At 38.3% G+C, this 17,952-nt stretch overlaps 1 protein-coding gene across 6 annotated transcripts in view; it reads left to right on the forward strand.

Moving 5' to 3' along the window:
- The window catches only part of ctnnd2a (catenin (cadherin-associated protein), delta 2a), a 259,552-nt gene that overhangs the window by 120,857 nt on the left and 120,743 nt on the right, over nucleotides 1-17,952 (forward strand). For 5 of the 6 annotated variants that reach the window (XM_079601833.1, XM_079601834.1, XM_079601837.1 and 2 more), the window contains 3 exons: nucleotides 4,532-4,725; nucleotides 9,412-9,967; nucleotides 16,049-16,240. In XM_079601833.1, coding sequence (XP_079457959.1) covers nucleotides 4,532-4,725; nucleotides 9,412-9,967; nucleotides 16,049-16,240 — 942 coding nt within the window. The remainder of the gene's footprint in view (nucleotides 1-4,531; nucleotides 4,726-9,411; nucleotides 9,968-16,048; nucleotides 16,241-17,952) is intronic. The other variant, XM_079601836.1, reaches the window with a different exon arrangement.

The raw sequence follows: 17,952 nt of genomic DNA on the forward strand, positions 1-17,952 counted from the left end.
ATCAGTGTACAAAACAATCATAGTAGGGGTGGGCGATATCCTGGTAGATACGATTAACCGGTAGAGATTTTGGAAGTTCAGTCACGCGACGTACCCGTGCTGCTCCGTCATGAAAGCTTATAATTTGAATGTATATTAAGCATTTTAATTAGCCTTTAAATCATTCAAGTGCAATAAGCCGTGAAAGAGGAATATTTTCGGTATATGCTTGTGCTGTCTAAAGCCCCTTTCACACAGAGATTCCAGAAAATACACGGATAATGTGACCTGGGATTTGTCCCGGGACCGTTTGATTTTGGTTCATTCACACTGCCAGTGATTTTCCGGGATCTGTGAGTGCGTTCACACACATCCCGGTAAGATCCCGTAAAGACACGTGACGTCAGGATGAGACGTGTAACGTACTCGTCGAAAACATGTGCACTAACGCATCGCGTACCGTTCCACAAAGCTGACGAACAATTTCAGCGCGGATAGTAAGGAGCTCCTGGTCTCTGCTTCATTCCAGTTTGCAGACATTTTTCGTTCTTTCTATGTTGATGATGAACACAAACTTTCTAGAGTCGCACGATCACTACGACACACCCCTTACGGCATTGATCCTGGCTTTTGTTCACACAGGGCACGTTCCGGGACTGATCCCGGCAATGTTATAGGTCCCCAACCCTGGATCGATGCCGGCATCAATCCCGGGACGTGTTTGCGTTCACACAGAAGGCACTCTGGCAATTTCGCGGCAATTTCCCGGGATCAACACGCTGTGTGAAAGGGGCTTAAGAAACTCTTCTGAGCGCTGTGAGAGATGCGTGTAAATGAAGCCGCTGCTCACACAGAGCGTGAGTCTTAAACTTAGTTGGCGCCTTATTTGGCTTGAACGGTCAAATACACACTTGTATGTCTCAAAATGCCAGTCTTTGCGAGTATCCTAGTAAACAAAGCCGTTTATACCTTAAATGAACACAAACATTTTGAGAAAGACACCGCAAGTGAATCAGTAGGCTCTATTAAATCAGTGCATTTGGTATTAAAGTGACAGCAGCATAATAATCCTGTTGCTTATTGTGCTATTTAATTCTGATCAGACAATCCCATTGCTCTTGACTGAATCCCTTTTGAAACTTTAATAACAATTGTATATTTAATTTACACATTGAAGACTATGCAGTGTTTTTGTACAATTGGGGCATGGGAAAAGAGCTTTTGAAATGGTTTTTGGAGGACTGTACATTGGGGATGTGTGATTTATTTTGTGTGATTCAGTGAATAAAGCTGCACAGCTCTTTGATGTTTGAGTTTCAGCAACACTGCTTTACATGTATGGACGTGTTATCCTCAGTTAAACTAATCTAGCCGCTCTGTTTTAAGGAGGTGGATGAGAGCACGGCAGATCTCTTGGGTAGGCTTGACTGAGGATGGGGGAAGTCAGATGTGTAAGAGCTGTGTAAGTGTCTTACACTAGGTGAGGAGCTATATTTAGGGTCACTGCTGTGATGCTGTAGCTGCAGCCTTTTAGACAGGCTGTTTCAAATTAGAAAATGATTCGCTGGTAGCTGAAAAAGACGTGAACAAAAACATACATGTGCATATGTTTAAAAGAAAAGGAACAAACAGCACATTAGAATATTAGCATGAGTGACAGCAATAAATCACTCTGGACAATATTTAGTCAATTGATTATCAGAGTTGGCCAATAACATGGCCTCATGGTCATTGAACAGAAATGGTATTCACCCAGGTCAATTCCAAATTTTATTTTATTTTTAATGCTGTCAAAATTAGCGATTTAACGCACGTGATTAATTTCTTCAGTTTAACGCGTTACAAATATATAACGCAATTGACGCAGCATCTGTTTTTTCCTGTCATCCTTTGGCAAGCTTTACATTATATGACCACTCTCTTATTCATGCAAATGCTTTTAAACCATTCAAGTGCGATAAGACACAAAAGATAACGCAATGCAGTACTGGTACACGTCTATAAATCTCCTGTGTGAAAGACACACAATCGTGTGCGCACAGAAATCCACTTCAGACAGCGCTTGAACGGACAAAATCAGTATCCTCACAAGCACAGTCTTAAATGAGTTAAATAAAGTCTTAATAATGTAAAGAGTTATGAGAAAATGGGACGTATATCAGATCCACATCATGTGTGGCAGGTCTTAAAGTGACAGGAGTCTAATAAACCTGCTGCTGTCTGTCATTAAGGATAATCAAAGAACAAAAGGAAAATAGAAAATCACTTAGGCTACTCACTGCTCTTGACTTATTAATTGTGTAGCTTTAATAATGATTCATTTATATTTTATTTATAATTTATGCAATGAAGAAGACACTTACTGCTCTTGACTAGCTTTAATAAGGATTCATCTATATTTAATTCATAATGTATGCAGTAAAGACTGTGATGTGTTTGATAACTTTATTCAATTTATGTATATATCCTACTTGTTTGGCCTACCTAAAAATCTTAAAGCACTGTTTACAAGATTGCATGGGTCAAAAACAATGAAAGCAAACTTTTTGTGCATTTTGTCAGGGCAAGCTAAAATCTGAACTGGTCTGACTGGGCCAATAGAAAAAAAGAAGCCCTGATATATTGAAGGGCACAGGTAAATGTGACATTTATTATAATGGGTGTATGTAGATATTGTTTTAAGTTCACTTCCAGTACATTAAAAGTTTATAATAAATGTAAAAAAATATATATATATATAAATAGCTTTCAAATATACTGTAATGCTGAATGGCTAAAACTGAGGATTTTTTTAAAAAAAATATATATAGAGAGAGACATCAGTAGCTGTATTGGTATCAGTGATACTGGCCTTATTTCATAAAAAGATGCCACAATAAGTCTACTATCTTTATGTTTTTAAGTTGTTTCTATATTATTAGGATTATAATTTATGTGACAGCATTAAAGAAATAGTTCAGCATGCAGACTCTCGTGTACTGCAGCTTTTGATCAACTTTAATGGCATTTGAGACTTCACCTTGCCATGCCATGAAGTCTGATGACCTTCTGATAATATATCCAAGGGTCCAGCACAGAGGTAAGCATTAGGATAACCAAAGCTTTGCAAAGCATTGCATTCCCCACGTCTGATCAAGGTTTTACAGATCAATGCAAACATAAATGAGAGCAGCAGGCTATTATGGACTCGAATAATGCACCAATTTTCTTATCTCTTCAGACCAGCTTGATGGATCTGTCTGATAGAGGAGCCATAGATTATTGTGTAGCACGAGGAGAGCAGACAACATCCTTCTCATGAGAAACCTGAGATGTTTTAACTCAAGCTGTTTTTAAGGGCACAGTATTTTGTGAGTAGAGGGGAAAAAAACAATCATTATTTTCACAGTATGTTTCAGGGAGCAGCTAATCTGTTTGAGACTGATAGTCCAAACATGGGCTCGCTGAAGGCTACATCAGGGTTGATAGCATCTTGACAAACTATGATTGTTGATTGTTGATGCAATCTCATTTGCTGTCAGATTGTCCCAGAGCCGCTCTCCAAACACGCAGTTTGGCTGTAGCTGTTTATCTTTGTAATCTGACAGGGATGGACATTTTGGTCATTATGTTTACTAAAGTATTTGACAGATAAATGATAAACTGAGTACTCAAGAGAGGGCTTAGGTGCCACACATGCTATTTTTGTTATTCTTATTATTAGTAATGAATGGAAATAATGGATTATTACAGCATATATGTATATACAGTATGCTGTATATTATCTATGTATACATACATACTGTATATAATGCACTGATAAATAGTCATTTACAGCAATGTTTAAACATTTATCAATGTGATAACATAAAATTAGAACAGCTCTGATTGATCATTTTGCCAGTGTTTAAGCAGTGTTGTAAATGACTTTATGTATGTTTGAGATATATTAATTAGTCACATGACACTTAGTGCTTAGGTGATTGGCTTAAAAAGTTCTGTCTTCCAATGAGCAAAGATTGCACTTTTTTAAATCGAGTGTTTTTGGGGGATCTAGTTCCAGCAAGTGATTTAATGCAACGATGACTTTATAGTTTTTGCTATAAAATTATACCATAACCACTAACTTATTAAAAAATTGGGTCTTTTTTTGACACATTTGTGTACAGTTGTTACTAAATGTTTTGAAGTTTGGATGAAAAAGCCACCAGTCCATTATCTTCAAGTCTTCATGACTGATCATGATCAATTATCCTCATGCCCATCCCTAGTTCTGCCAGCTCTTCAGTTGTTTGCTGACATGCACACACAGACGCATACACCCTTACACACTTCATTTTTCTTGGTTTCTCTCCTCTCGCACGTTCTTTTGCTTGTGGGTTTTCTCTTGTCATTTTAATCCCCATCTCTCGTGCTGTCTTTCGCTCGCTTCTTTGCTTCTCTCTCTACTCCTCCCCTTCTAATAAATTATGTATGCCATTTCTGCCAGGCTGAGGGCTGCATTGCTGAATTGCTCTCTCTCTCTCTCTCCATCTCTCGCTCTCTCTCTCTTGCTCTCGCGCTCTGCACACAGGACCGAGTCTGCTCTCTCAGAGCTCACTGCAGCTCAGCTCGAACCCAGAGGGCTCCCTCCAGTACTCCGCCAGCTACCATAGTAACCAGACCCTGGCCCTGAGCGACTGCTTGTCCGCACCACAAACCCAGCAGCCTCAGCCCCCTCCACGCTCCAGCGGCCAGCCCGGAGGAGCCGTGCACAGCTACAACCAGGTGAGCGCTTCTCCTTTCCTTATTTCCTCCTGGTCTCGTTACAATACCATCCCTCACTTTTTGTATTTTCACCTCCTCTCTCTTTGTTTTTCTACGTGACTGCCCTGTTCTGCACCGCGAGTCTCTCGTGTTCAGGGATGTTGTAGCGATTCTGCTTCTTTTTTTGGGACTGGCACGGAATGATTTCCAGGCTCCAGCTTGGGATCATGTTTCAAGCTGCTGCCTAAAAAGTGATTTTCAAAACCTGATTAAAGCAATTAACTGCAAGAGCAAAGCGTTTGTTAGCAGACAGCAGTGGTACTGCATTGCATCGAGCGGCGAGCGTGTGCAAGGCAAACTTTGTCATTATCCGGGGAGTTAAATTGTGCCCTGTTGATGAGACTGTAATTACAGCAAACCCTGCAGGGCGGTTTCTCCCAACTTTCATTTCTTTTAAATGAGTATCGCACACCTGCTACAAGCTAGAAATGTTCCCTAAAAAGGTGCAAAGTCTGTTCAGACCACAAATATTTAATTTCCTCCATGTTCGCTAATTAACCGAATGTCTAACGCATGCAAATGACAGAAGAAGTGCCTGAGCGGTCGGTCACGATAAAGCTGACATTGGCACTTCCTCACTCTCTCGCTCCCTCGCCCTCCCTTTTGCTCTCTTGCCTTTCACATCCTTAGACACTTTTAATGAACACATAGGCCTTCTGTCTTTTAATGAAAGATGCCCATCGCGTCCTCGGCCCTCCGGACATGTTTCTGAGACAGTCGAGAAGGGCCTCTCTGCAAAGATTCTTTGAAAACCTTCTCATTTTAAATGAATGCGGTTTCTCAGAAAATGTATTGTGTTTCCAGCGTCTCTCTTTTGCTTTCTCTTCTGTGTTCGTGTGGACTGTTGGGTTGGTTGTGTGGAGGGTAATCTGAAGAGGGCTTGTCTGCTCCAGGATGGGTTTATATAACACAACACATCAGTTAGGTGCTTTTATGTAGATATTTTTAACACCATAAACCTCTTGTTCCCTAAATAATTCATCCACATCAGGAACCAGTTACAGTCTCTTCAAGTAGGTGTTCCTCTTCTCTCTACCCGGGATGCAGTTCTCCCTCTTAGAGAGAGAAAGATGGAAAGATAAAGCATTCAGGAATGATGGTATAATTGCATTACACCTTGGTATAACATGATATTGAGCTATTAAACGCCTTTTTTAAATCTTCACAATCCTATCTTGAGACTTTTATTTTCTTGAGAGGATTTTTTCCATCTCTTCTATCTCATTCATTAAAGTCTTATTAGGAGAAGCAGCACACTCTTGAAAATAAAGATTACAGTTACAACCAAAAAGCTTTTTGCAGCCTGATATCACAGGAGAACCTTTTTACATTCCACAGCTTATTCTTCAATTCTTTATAGTAAACCATCTCCAAGCAGGGCTTCAGGATATTTATAAGAAGCAAACTGTTGATATAAAGAGCGTGCATCAAGAATGTACTGTGATAGTCTTCAAAGAATCAGGTGATCTAGATTTGGCCAAGTTGGTCAAGTTTCATTGTTTAGGCACAAACGCAGTTGTACAACACTGTCTCATGTGAAGCTTGATCTCACAACCTTCAGATCATGCAAAGGGATGTCGACAAAGCAAAGACTTAGGTTAGGAATGGGATACGATAGGGATGGGAAACTAGGTGATGTGGTGCCACTGTCCTGCAGAGTTTATCTCCAACCCTGATAAAAAAAACTCACTTGCCTTGTAGCCTTAGTAATTTTCAGCTTGTTCAGGTGTGTTTGATCAGGTTAGGAGCTAAACTTGGAAGGACAGCAGCACTCCAGGACCGACATTGCCCATCCCTGGGTTACAGTGATCACCACGTTGCCCAACATCCAAATAGTTCATTAGTGAGGTTGAATTACTACAGCTCAAAGTATACTTTGGCCATCTGCGTTCCGCAACGGTCTGCACATTGCCCGTTTGCAGACGTCCGAGCACACCGCCCATGTGCAGCCCAATATTTGTTGTGTTGTTGTTGAGACGGAAGAGTCAAATATGGCAAATGGCAATACGCCGTTGTGATGTGCAGTAGACGAAGAAGAGTGTGAAAAGAGGAATACAAAACAAAAGGCTGTTCCAAGAACAGTAAACAACGCAGCATATCATTCTCCATCATTTTTGTTTTGGTTCTTCTTCTAAACTTTGCATGCAATGGCGAATCCGCTACTATTCGTCTTCTGTCCTTCCGAGCGAATGTCCTGTAAATGACACGACTCAGTACTGCCAGCTTGTTGAGTATAGAAAAACAATTGTATATAATAGTATACTTTACAATCTGTGCGGTCATGACTGTGCTGCGAGATGGAGCAGAACACGGAAAATACATAACATGGTAAAAAGTATACCCGGCCTTTTATAAAGAAAACTTTTATTATAATTATTATATTTTTTTAACATCCAATCCAATAATCTATCCATTTCCTTATCCTTAAAATTGTATTGGCTTATAGAAATGTACCAGTGGTGACAGGAGTTTTGGCGTTGAAGGGTTTACCTGGAAAAATCGTGATCGCCAAAGATTTTTACAATTCAGGTAAATGTTTTGCCTATATTAGTAAGAACAGTGTAGATTAGTAAGAACGAAATGAGGGAGGAGAACAAGATCAGGAAAGAAGCACTGCCCACAAGTCTATGGCTCTAACTGTTTTATGCCAGGTTTAGACTACACAATATACTCAATACGTTATGATAGTCACTGTGTCAGATTATGCGGTTTTGACTCCTTGACTCCTTGTTGTGTAATGGACAAGAAACATGTCAGACTACATGTTTATTCCCGGCAAATCATCGCTAGCCGTTTTTAACGGTGTGCGTGATGTCATCGAGAAGGTGGAACCAGCGACTGACATCACAAGAGCATAAACAAGCAATAGCCTAATGCTAATCCCAGCACTCACATTTTTTTGAAGTGCCTCCGCTATCATTCGCCAGTATTGATATTTTTTCAGTCTGTCATGGTAGTCCTTCAAGGAAATATCATATATAGGAGTATTGTTGCCATTGGTCCACAAATTCCACCTAGCAGCAACAATGCAATCGTCTCTCTTTTGTTTCTGCATGTTTGAAAGCTGTATATGGAAAAGCTTCTGTGCTCCTATTGGTCAAAATCACATATGTAATGCAGACTTTGTGTCAGTTGTCATCCACCATGAGACACTATGTGAGATGAAACAATCGTGTTGAAAACCATTTTTTATGTTATTTTCAAGGTTTTTAAGGTGGATTCTAGTACATTCCACTTATACAGTAAAAAAATGTTTTCAATAAGGAGATTCACTGAAGAATCTTTGTTTAAGAACATAGTGTGGAGGCAAACAAAGCTAGGTTTAGCTTTAAATGTCATACACTTTTCTAGCAAAAACATTCTCTCCATCTTCAAGACCTTTGCCTCATATTTATTCAACTCTCCATTTGAATGTTATTACCTGATACCAATGCAATGAAGGAGAAATAAAACCCAGCTAAGCTTTTTTTTTTTCCCACTGGAAATTGCACTGACTGCCAGTTTAAAAATAACCTAATTTATTCTGAATAAGAATAATCAGGTTTCATGCTTTCTGTAAATGAGAAACAGTGGAACTAATGTTTCATTGTAATCACCCACAATCATCATGGTGATTATGAGGAATCTAAAGGAAGAAATGTTTATTCACACGCTAAAGCGTCTTTCTAAATGACTGGCCCTGCGCCAGCATTAATTTGCCCGGGTGTATCTGTGCCCGCCTGCCCTTCTGAATTCCGGTTTATGCAACATCCATTGACATAAGGGGTGGTGATCCCACAAGGAACTGCGACATATGGCTGTGAATGTATATGCAATAACTTCCGTTTAAAGGCTTTTTTTTATGTGTTCAGGAAACATGCTTGCATATTACTTTCAAGGGAATTATTGTCTCATATATCACCATCTGAATATCAAGTAAACCAACTTACCCCTAGGGATAGTTTACTTGAAAATTAAAAGTCATCATTTACTCGCCCGTCGTGTCATTCCAAACCTCTATGACTTTCATCCTTTTGTGGAACTCAAAAGAAGATATTTTGGTGAATGTTTTTGGTCATTTTGTCATATTATGAAAGTCATTAGTCAAAAACGTTCTCAAAAGATCACAAAGGTAGCGTAAATGTAATCAATATAACTCAAGAACCGACTGCATCAAATATGGCAGCACAAACCCCAAATGCCATGATGTAAGTTCAGGTAACATGCTAGAACCAATTAGCTGATTTTTTTGCATCATTACTCCAGTCTTCAGTTATCCACATTATCCTTCAGAAATCATTTTAATATGCTGATTTGCTGTTCAAGAAACATTTCTTATTATGAGTGTTGAAAACAGTTGTGCTACTTTCTTTCTTTTTTTGAAAACTACATTGTCATATAAATGTTTTGTAACATTATAAATGGTTTTACTGTCACTTTTATCAGTTAAACAAATTTCTGAATAAACATTCATTTCTTTAGAAACAAAAACACAATCTTGATGCCTTAAACTTCTAAATGCTAATGCAATTCTTTGAATTATCTTCTTTCTAAATATCTTCTTTTGTGTTCCACAAAATAAAGAAATGACATGAGGGTGAACACTTTTTTTTTTTAAATAAGGATCTGTTTTGATTAGATATAACAGTTATCTTACTCTTCTCCTAGGTGACATCTAACCGTGCAGCCCAGCTCGCGGCGGGCGACTCCTGTCTGAGCCATGGCGGTCCCCTGCTGTCCGGTTCCCAGCATCCGTCTGCAGCGTCCGGCCCGGGCCTGTATTACTCCAGCTCTACTCTGCCTGCCCAGCGCGTCAGCTCACCCCTGAACTCAATGCAGTCCAGCGGATCCCCGACTAAACTGCAGCGTCTGGGCTCGGCCTCTGACACACCAGGTTACGCCACCACCCAGCGCCTGCCCTCCTCATCCTCCTCGGCCTCCCCCAAGCCTTCTCCGGGCAGGCTTGCCAAATCCTACAGTAGTAGCTCGCCGATCAATGCAGTGGGCATCGGAGGATCACCTGGCACTCACGCTTCAGGCTCCCCTCACCGGTTAGCGTCTCCACCCAATAACGCATCACCTATCTATCAGCAGCTGCAGACCGCCGGAGTGTCTGCTTATGCCACGCTTTCACCCAAAAGGCTGGTGCACTCGGCTGAGCAGTACAAGATATCCCACGATCTCTATGCCACCGCCACTCTACAGAGACCAGGCAGCCTTGCTGGTGAGTAACAACTCGTGACCTGACTTTGACTAGCCAACTGGGATTTTCGGCAATTTAATAAACATTGTGTGGGTGTTTCTATGGGGACGTTTTTGAAGCATGAAATACTTTCAGACACCCAAGAAAACAGTACAAGTCCATTATTTGGTGTAATCTGGGAATGTATTTTCTGTGAAACGCTCAACTAAACGGCAGCAAGAAACGAAAACAAGTACATCAGTGTGCAGACAACTTGTGTTAGTAGGCAACTTGGCAGACTTTTTAAAACTTCTAATTGATTTTGATCAGCTTAGAAGTGAAGGAGCATTCACACTGACAATGATTTGAAACAATTCATTACCACCGCGGGTGTGCATTATTTTTCTATTAATTCAACGGCCCGGAGTCAATTATTCTGCTTATACTACAGTTACCACACCTCGAAATAGATATAGATATAGATGTGTGTGTGTATATATATATATATACTGTATATAGCTCAATACCCATGGATCTTGGGTAAATAAATTCAACTCTACGGTAGACTGAGAAATTTGATACTCATATACATTTTCACATAGAATGCACCTAGGGAACCACATTTGTTTTCCATGCATGCTTTCTTTACTGATCCCTACATTCAGCCCCTTAAGTCAAGAGACTTCAGTTCTTCCTTTGAAGGAACATAGCACTTTGATATGAAGACTCGTTCTCGCTCCGCAGTTAAACATCAAAGAGGTTCAGTAACAATTCATTTATTCAGTCATATACCATACGTGGCTGTTGTTGTAATTAGTGTTGCTATTTTTGCATTTAACATTTGCATTTATGTTACTATGTAGAAAATAGTCTCAATCAATCTTGAGTCAAAGGCGACAGGCTTTGATTAAAAATTACAAACAAAAAACTCATGCTTTTAAAGCGAAATGGTTTTATACTTCTCAATGTGTTTGGTTTAATTGCTTCATAATTGCTTTAACCTGATAGTTTTCAATTTCCATTAATCACTATTAAGCCTGTAAACAACAATCATCCCATTACATACTTCTAAGGTCATTTAAATATGTTATTTTGTTAAAAGACACAAATAATAAATACTGTATCTAAGGAAAAAAATATCTATTTTATTTTATTATTACTGAGATGGCAAAGCTGAATTTTCAGCATCATTACTCTAGTTTTCAGTGTCACATGATCCTTCAGAAATCATTTGAATATGCTGATTTTCGGCTCAAGAAACATTTCTTATTATTATCAATGTTGAAAAGAGTTTTATATATTTTTGTGGAAACCATGATCGTTTTTTTTTAAAGGATTCTTTGATGGGTAAAGTTATAAAGTTCTAAATTATTTGAAATAGAAATCATATGTTAAATAGTTTTAATGTGACTTTTGATCAATTGAATGCGTTCTTACTAAATAAAAATGTGAATTTCTTCAACAACAACAAAATCTTGCAGACCCCAAACTTTTAAATGGTGTTCAAATTCATTCATTTAGTCCATCTGTTAATGTCACGTCGAGTCGGGCAAGAAAGAAGAGACGAGGATCTAACCGCGCATCCCAGTTGTTTTATTCTGAAATTCAGAGATTTGTGCAATAAGCCAGAAAACACAGCTGCATTCAGAGCGGGCGCCTGTTATCTAAATCACCCGTTTAACAGACCGATTGTGGACCTGTGTAAGGTATTGTGGATTACAGCCCTATATTACCTGCCACATTGTCAGCTCTTCATCAAACCCGCTGAGAGAAACAGGCGCACAATGGGAAACAGCGGGCCAGTGCCAAACTGTCCCTCATCCCGTGCTGAGCCATCACCGGCTCTCCTGCTTGTCTCTTTGATTAAAGTCCGGCATCCCGTGTCTGCACACCTCCACCAGTAGCTGTACAGTGGGAATGCTCCAGCATGCTGGCCATGGACCGAGAAAAATGAGCTCAGTCCACCCACCGGTGCACTGACCGAAAGCTGATTAGATTTGAAGGCAATTACGTAGTTTAGACAAGAGACTTTGTTTGCAAGGCTTCCCTGATTTCTCCAGGGTATTTGATGCGTTTGGTGAGCATGTCGTCGTTCATGATGTGGTGTTTGGAGGGATTGTTGGCGAGGGGCTGATGATGTGTGTCATTACAGCTGGAGGCCGTGTGAGAGAGAATAGCAGAGTTGGACTCTTACGAAGACTGAGAAAGATGGACTTTTAATGCTCGTATTGAAACAAGGTGAAAAGTGCTGCGCAATCATGGAGAATCGTTGTAAGCAGAACAGAAGCAGCGTGTTTCTAGGGAAAAACTTTATTTTCTGGTTTGACTTGAGTGGTTAAATGACTCCTGAATGAGCTTCTCACTTCACATGAGCATCAGCGTGAAGGTACTATAAATACAGGCCTATTTAGAGCGAATGTAATTGGTAGAAAAAGGTTTTCTAGATGATATATTCTGTATCTTACTATCATTGTTCCTGTTAAGTCACTCCTCCGGTCGTATCTGTTTTACGTTGCTTTAGTAGAAGATACGTTTACGTTAGTAGTTTTTAGTAAGACCATATTTTTGCAAGACTATAAGAGCAATAAGCCACTTGAGGCCCCATAAAATCATTTGAAGTCAGTTTTCTTTGCTGTGCTGATGTATACTTTTAAACAGGTAGTTTGGCCTATTTTTAATAGCCTTAACCTAAAGCCCTTAATTTTTGGCTAAATAAATAACTCACCGTCATGGAATTTTTGGGTGAACTATCCCTTTAATAGTATCATTTTTATTATTGTTGTTGTTGTTGTTAAACATATTATGAAAACTATTAATTTATTATTTAAATTATATTTATATCATATGCATATTTTCAAATGTAGTAGTAGTAGTAATAATAATAATATTATTATATAATAATAATAATCATTAAAAATATGTACATCAAGAATAAAATATTATTTTAGTAATGATTAAATTATATTTAACAATAAATTAACAATATAATAATAATAATAATAATAAAGTATAATACAAATATGTATTATTTATCATTAAAGAAATGGTGTTTAATGATAAAATATTAGCACCTATTATTGTTGTTAAATAATTTATTATAAAATATTATTAATACATAACATTTATATTTATGTATTTATTATTTATATTGGTGTTGTTATTTAAATATGATGAAATTCTAATAATTTATTAAAATAATAAAGTATATTTATGTCATATTTGTATTTTTTAACGTAGTAGTAGAAGTAGTAATAATAAACTAAAAATACATACATTTAAGTACAATATATTATTTGAATAATCAATACATGATATTAAATAATAAGGTCATTATAAATTATTTAACAACAACTATTATTGTTGTTATTTTATTATTAAATACCCTTTATTTATTATTAAATAATACATTATTATTATTATTAGTATTAGTAGTAGTAGTAGTAGTAGGAAGAAAAAGAAGAATGATCATTATAATAATAAACAATTCTAATAAAAATAAAAAATATATATATATATAGCTCAAAAGGCTGTTTATTGTTGCCAATCAATTTAGCAACTTGACACATCAATGCATAACTCAATTGATGGGCGGTCATCTGTATGAATATATGTATTCAAATATGGCTCCGATTTTAGAGCCGAAGCTTTATGTTATTATAATTGAGATTAATTGACAGGTTTAGCCTGAGAGCTTCACCAGGTACTACATTAGATCCTACTCTCAATCTATCATCCTCACGCTTTAATGACAGCAAACAGAGAACACCTATGTTCAGACGTCTGAAGCGCTATTAGCACTCTGCCTGTGATTAGACAGTGAAGAGGTGCTTCAGAGCGCTTGTCGAAGTTCTTCCAAATGTGTTCCAGATATACAAACCTATTTATTCAGCAGCTGTATCAAAGGAGTGTGGATTTCTCTTTTAGATATAAAGTTTCATCATTAGCAGGGTAGGGAGCGTGAGGGCAGATTGAATGGATGTTATATGCGTGTCTCCTCGCCAACGGGAACGCTTTTGCTAGTTTGTATAGGTGTCTTTGCAGGAGCCGCTGACCTGTCAGTCCAAATCCTTCACTTGGACAAAGAGTTTAGCCTAGAAATTGCCTTTGAAAAGCTGTGATTCTCCTGCAGTGAGTCATGCTGCTTTGCTTGTAATCACTTGGACCTGTTGGCAACATCTGTGACAGGATGTTGTCTATCTCTCAGGTTCTCTCTGTTCTTACATGTCTCTTGTCCTCCTGGCTGCTTGTCTGTCAGTCTTCCTATCTGCCCAGTTAGCCTTCTGTCTGTCTCTCAGGCTGTCCGTGTCTCTCAGCATCTACTGTTGAAGAGACCAGCATATGTTGCGTTTTGGACTCTGCTGTCCCCAACAGGGTTTAGCTTAACCAACAAGACTACTTCTTCTTTCTTTTTTTTTCCAATCAGCTTCACCAGAATGAAAAGCACGACTATGCTGGTCTACCAGTCAGACCAGGACTAAACCAGCATAAACCAGCCTGGACCAGCATAGAAATTGTCTGGAAGTCTTTTCAGCCTGTTGTGGACCCTAAAACCCTTCCTAAAATATAAAGGCAGCTTTATATTTTTGTTTATAAAGACCCTTTTATACTGTGATGAAAAATAGTATAAAATAATATTAAGACATGTTGTTTTCCAAATTAAATAATTAGATTTTAAAATGTCACAGTATTTAGAACAATTATCTGGATATACTGTAATACACTGGCACCAATGTTGCCTAAATATTTATGATTTGTATTATTTTTATTCATTATAAAGATGAAATGAACACATTCATATTTAAACTAAAAAATATATTAAAATATTCTCCAGAAAATATTTAATTTGTATTTTGACAGTATTTTTGTTTAATTTTTTTCTACTTGGTATTAATGTAAAATATTTAAAATATAAAAAACCTGGTTTGGGTTGTATTTCTTACCCATTTTTTATTTCTCAGAAATTTCCCCCAGACCCTCAAACACCCTCTTGCTGCCCCCTGCGGGTCCCAGACACCAGTTAAAAAATCCCTGGCTACAAAAGTTCATGTCTTATTCTCCGAATCTCATGTCATTCATCTTTTCCAGCTGTTTAGAAGAAAATAGAGCATCTCAGATGATAAAGCCAAGTGAGAAAGCTTTATGGTTTAAGCGATTGTGGATGTATCCTGATGGATCTCCTCCTAACACTAAAGAAATCAGGTTAGGGATGAGGGGCGTTTGCCTGCCGGACACCGATAAGGTGATTACATGAAATGCCCTATATCTAAACCATCTCATTTTCAGAACATTACACAATTAAGTCCTGCGAAGCAACAGAGCACCAAAAGCAGATCAGACATTGCAGTAGTTTGAAGATTAACATGCACGTTCTTGTTCTGTTCCAACGGCCTTGAGGAAGCGTCTCCGTTCCGCTGGTGGTTCGCATTGCCGTTTAGAGTAGTACATCTCTGTCATTCAGTGAAAACCAATGAGACAAGCTGCCAAGATCCAGAGAAACCTCCAATCCTGAGGTACAACAACTCTAAAGATTGTGTGTCTGTGTGAGTGTGGCGTCCCTATAGGCCGGTGCAAAGCCAGGATATAAAATGTGTGGATCGATTCGGGAATGTGAGTGAATGTTGAGTTAGCATTCGCATTCCTCTTGTGTCTAAGGTTCGTAAACATCTACTTCACAGTCTCCTTTTTTTTCTCACTGGAGATCCCAGCATGCACTCTTGATCGTGAAGTGAAGGATTACTATGGCTGTGCTCACACAGTCATATGATCATTCTTTTTTGAATTCTTACTGTATATGTCTGCCAGGATATATATATAGTGTTGCATCACTTTTGAATGTTGATAGCACTTACCTTCCTCCAGTGGTTCATGAGGATCATAAACACCATCTTCACAGTCTCGTTGTTGCTCTGATCAGGAAGAAAATATTGACTTTCTGATGCCTTGGACATGTTGTGATTGGCAGGTCTAGTGCGATAGCCAACAGGTTATGTACTGAAGTATTGAAGATCACCGCGGGATGATGTACTAACACTCCCGTATTGTTGTTCTGATTCATAAGGGGCTTAGTTTGCAGGACTTCTTCTTCCATCTTTAACACTAACAGGAACAATGCCTTTTGTGCAGGATCTCGAGGTTCGTACAGCAGTCAGCACACTCACCTGGGCCCCGAACTGAGGCCCCTGCAGTCCCCTGAGCATCACATCGATCCCATATATGAAGACCGAGTCTACCAGAAAGTCCCCATGAGAAGCCTGAGCCAGAGCCAGGGAGAAGTGCTCCCTCCAGGCCATACGGGAACCTACCGGAATAACACGGGTAAAGTTTACACACACTCTCTCTCTTTGTGTGCGTGTGTGCTGAAGTGTGTTAATCCCCAAGTTACCAACCTCCAGGATTTCTGCTAGAGAGCCAAATCCTTAGAGAGCATTTATCCAAATCGGACACGGTTCTTGCTCACAGCCGAGTGTTGACCTCATTAGAATTAATCTGAGTTAGAGCACATCACACAATCTGTATTTGTGAGCGTGTGTTTTACTTAAAAGGTTTCACTTGTCTTACCATATCACATTAAAACACCTCAGCAGTCTTTTTCAATTAGCACATTGTTCGTTTTGTTTGGATTGTAGGTCAGGTGTAGCATGATAATCCTGTGGCTCGCCAGTTTTGTTAGTGCTGTTTTTAATTCACATCTCATTGAGAAAGTGTAGTGTGAATCCAGTTCAGACCAATAGGTAGATTAGAAAAGCTGTGCCAATATAATCATATTATGGATTCTTTTTTATACTGTACATCAATACCTTAGATACTTGTATTATGTGTGCATTCGTACCATTTATTTATTTATAATATATTATTTCAAATTTGTTGTTAATTGTAAGTTTTATATTTAAAAAAATATAATATACATATACTCTATCATACATTTAAATTATTTAAAATATACAAAATACATATTTACAACAAATATTTATATGAACTATTAATGTGAAAAAAATAGTTATATTTTAATATATTAAACATGCGTCTCTTCAAATTGCAAAGATTTTAGTTTTAACTGCATTTCTGCTTTTAGATCCTTGTGTTGATATGTTTTATGCAGTTATATGTATTTGGATTCATTCATTCATTAATTTTTGTAATGTACACATTGCAAAGCTACTAGTTTAACTGCATTTCTTACAAGTGGGGTGGTGGCGTCACTATTGTTTTAAAGTAATGCAGCTTTTTAGTGGCACAATTATTTTATTGGTTGGATATCAATTGTAGCGTTGACACTAAGTTTCTCTGTGTTTGGAAAAAAATAGAAATGTTTTTTAAATGTTTTTCATTTGAATTGAATGTGTTTGGTTTCGAAGTGTGTAATGTGATCAAAACGGTAGAATGGCAGTGATCCAATCAGAATCAAGAATTCAACAAACTGTAACATAATGTAATTGTGAGCGTGGAAGGGAGGCATCATGACAGGGTCTCGTGACTCCCCTGAAGCAAAAATGTGTCGACTCTCACCTAGCTTAGTGCAGATACAATCTATATGGTCTTTTTTAATTGGGGTCTGCGGTGGTAATTTCCTACGCTTGCTGCAATCCTGCTGTGACCTTTGAGAAGTGGAGCTTATAATGTACCTCGGAGACTTTATTTCTTTTCAAAATTGTTGCCTCTGCCTAATGGTATGGCAGCATCAGCAGACTGTTGAAAATTATGCTCTGTCTCCTTTGGCTTTCTTCGCTCCGAGCTCTCACATATCACAGCCCTTTTATTTTCTCATCTTCAAGATGTTACTGTGCTTTAAGAGGAAAATAGAGAGCCCTGGCTTTGAAACAACATAACAAGGGCAGTTTTGTCTCTTATTTGCCTTGAATGGCGCTAAAATACAATTACACAGGTAAATGAAGCAATTAAATCTGTGTCATTGCAGTGGATTTCTGTCTGAAGCTAAAGATCGACTAAAGCTAGAGTGCCCGTCTGCTACATGAATCATGAATCAAACTAAAGCTATTTAAGGAACTGAATTTAAGAAATTATATAAT

Source organism: Phoxinus phoxinus, assembly GCF_949152265.1.
Source record: "Phoxinus phoxinus genome assembly, chromosome: 24".
Lineage (NCBI taxonomy): Eukaryota > Metazoa > Chordata > Actinopteri > Cypriniformes > Leuciscidae > Phoxinus > Phoxinus phoxinus.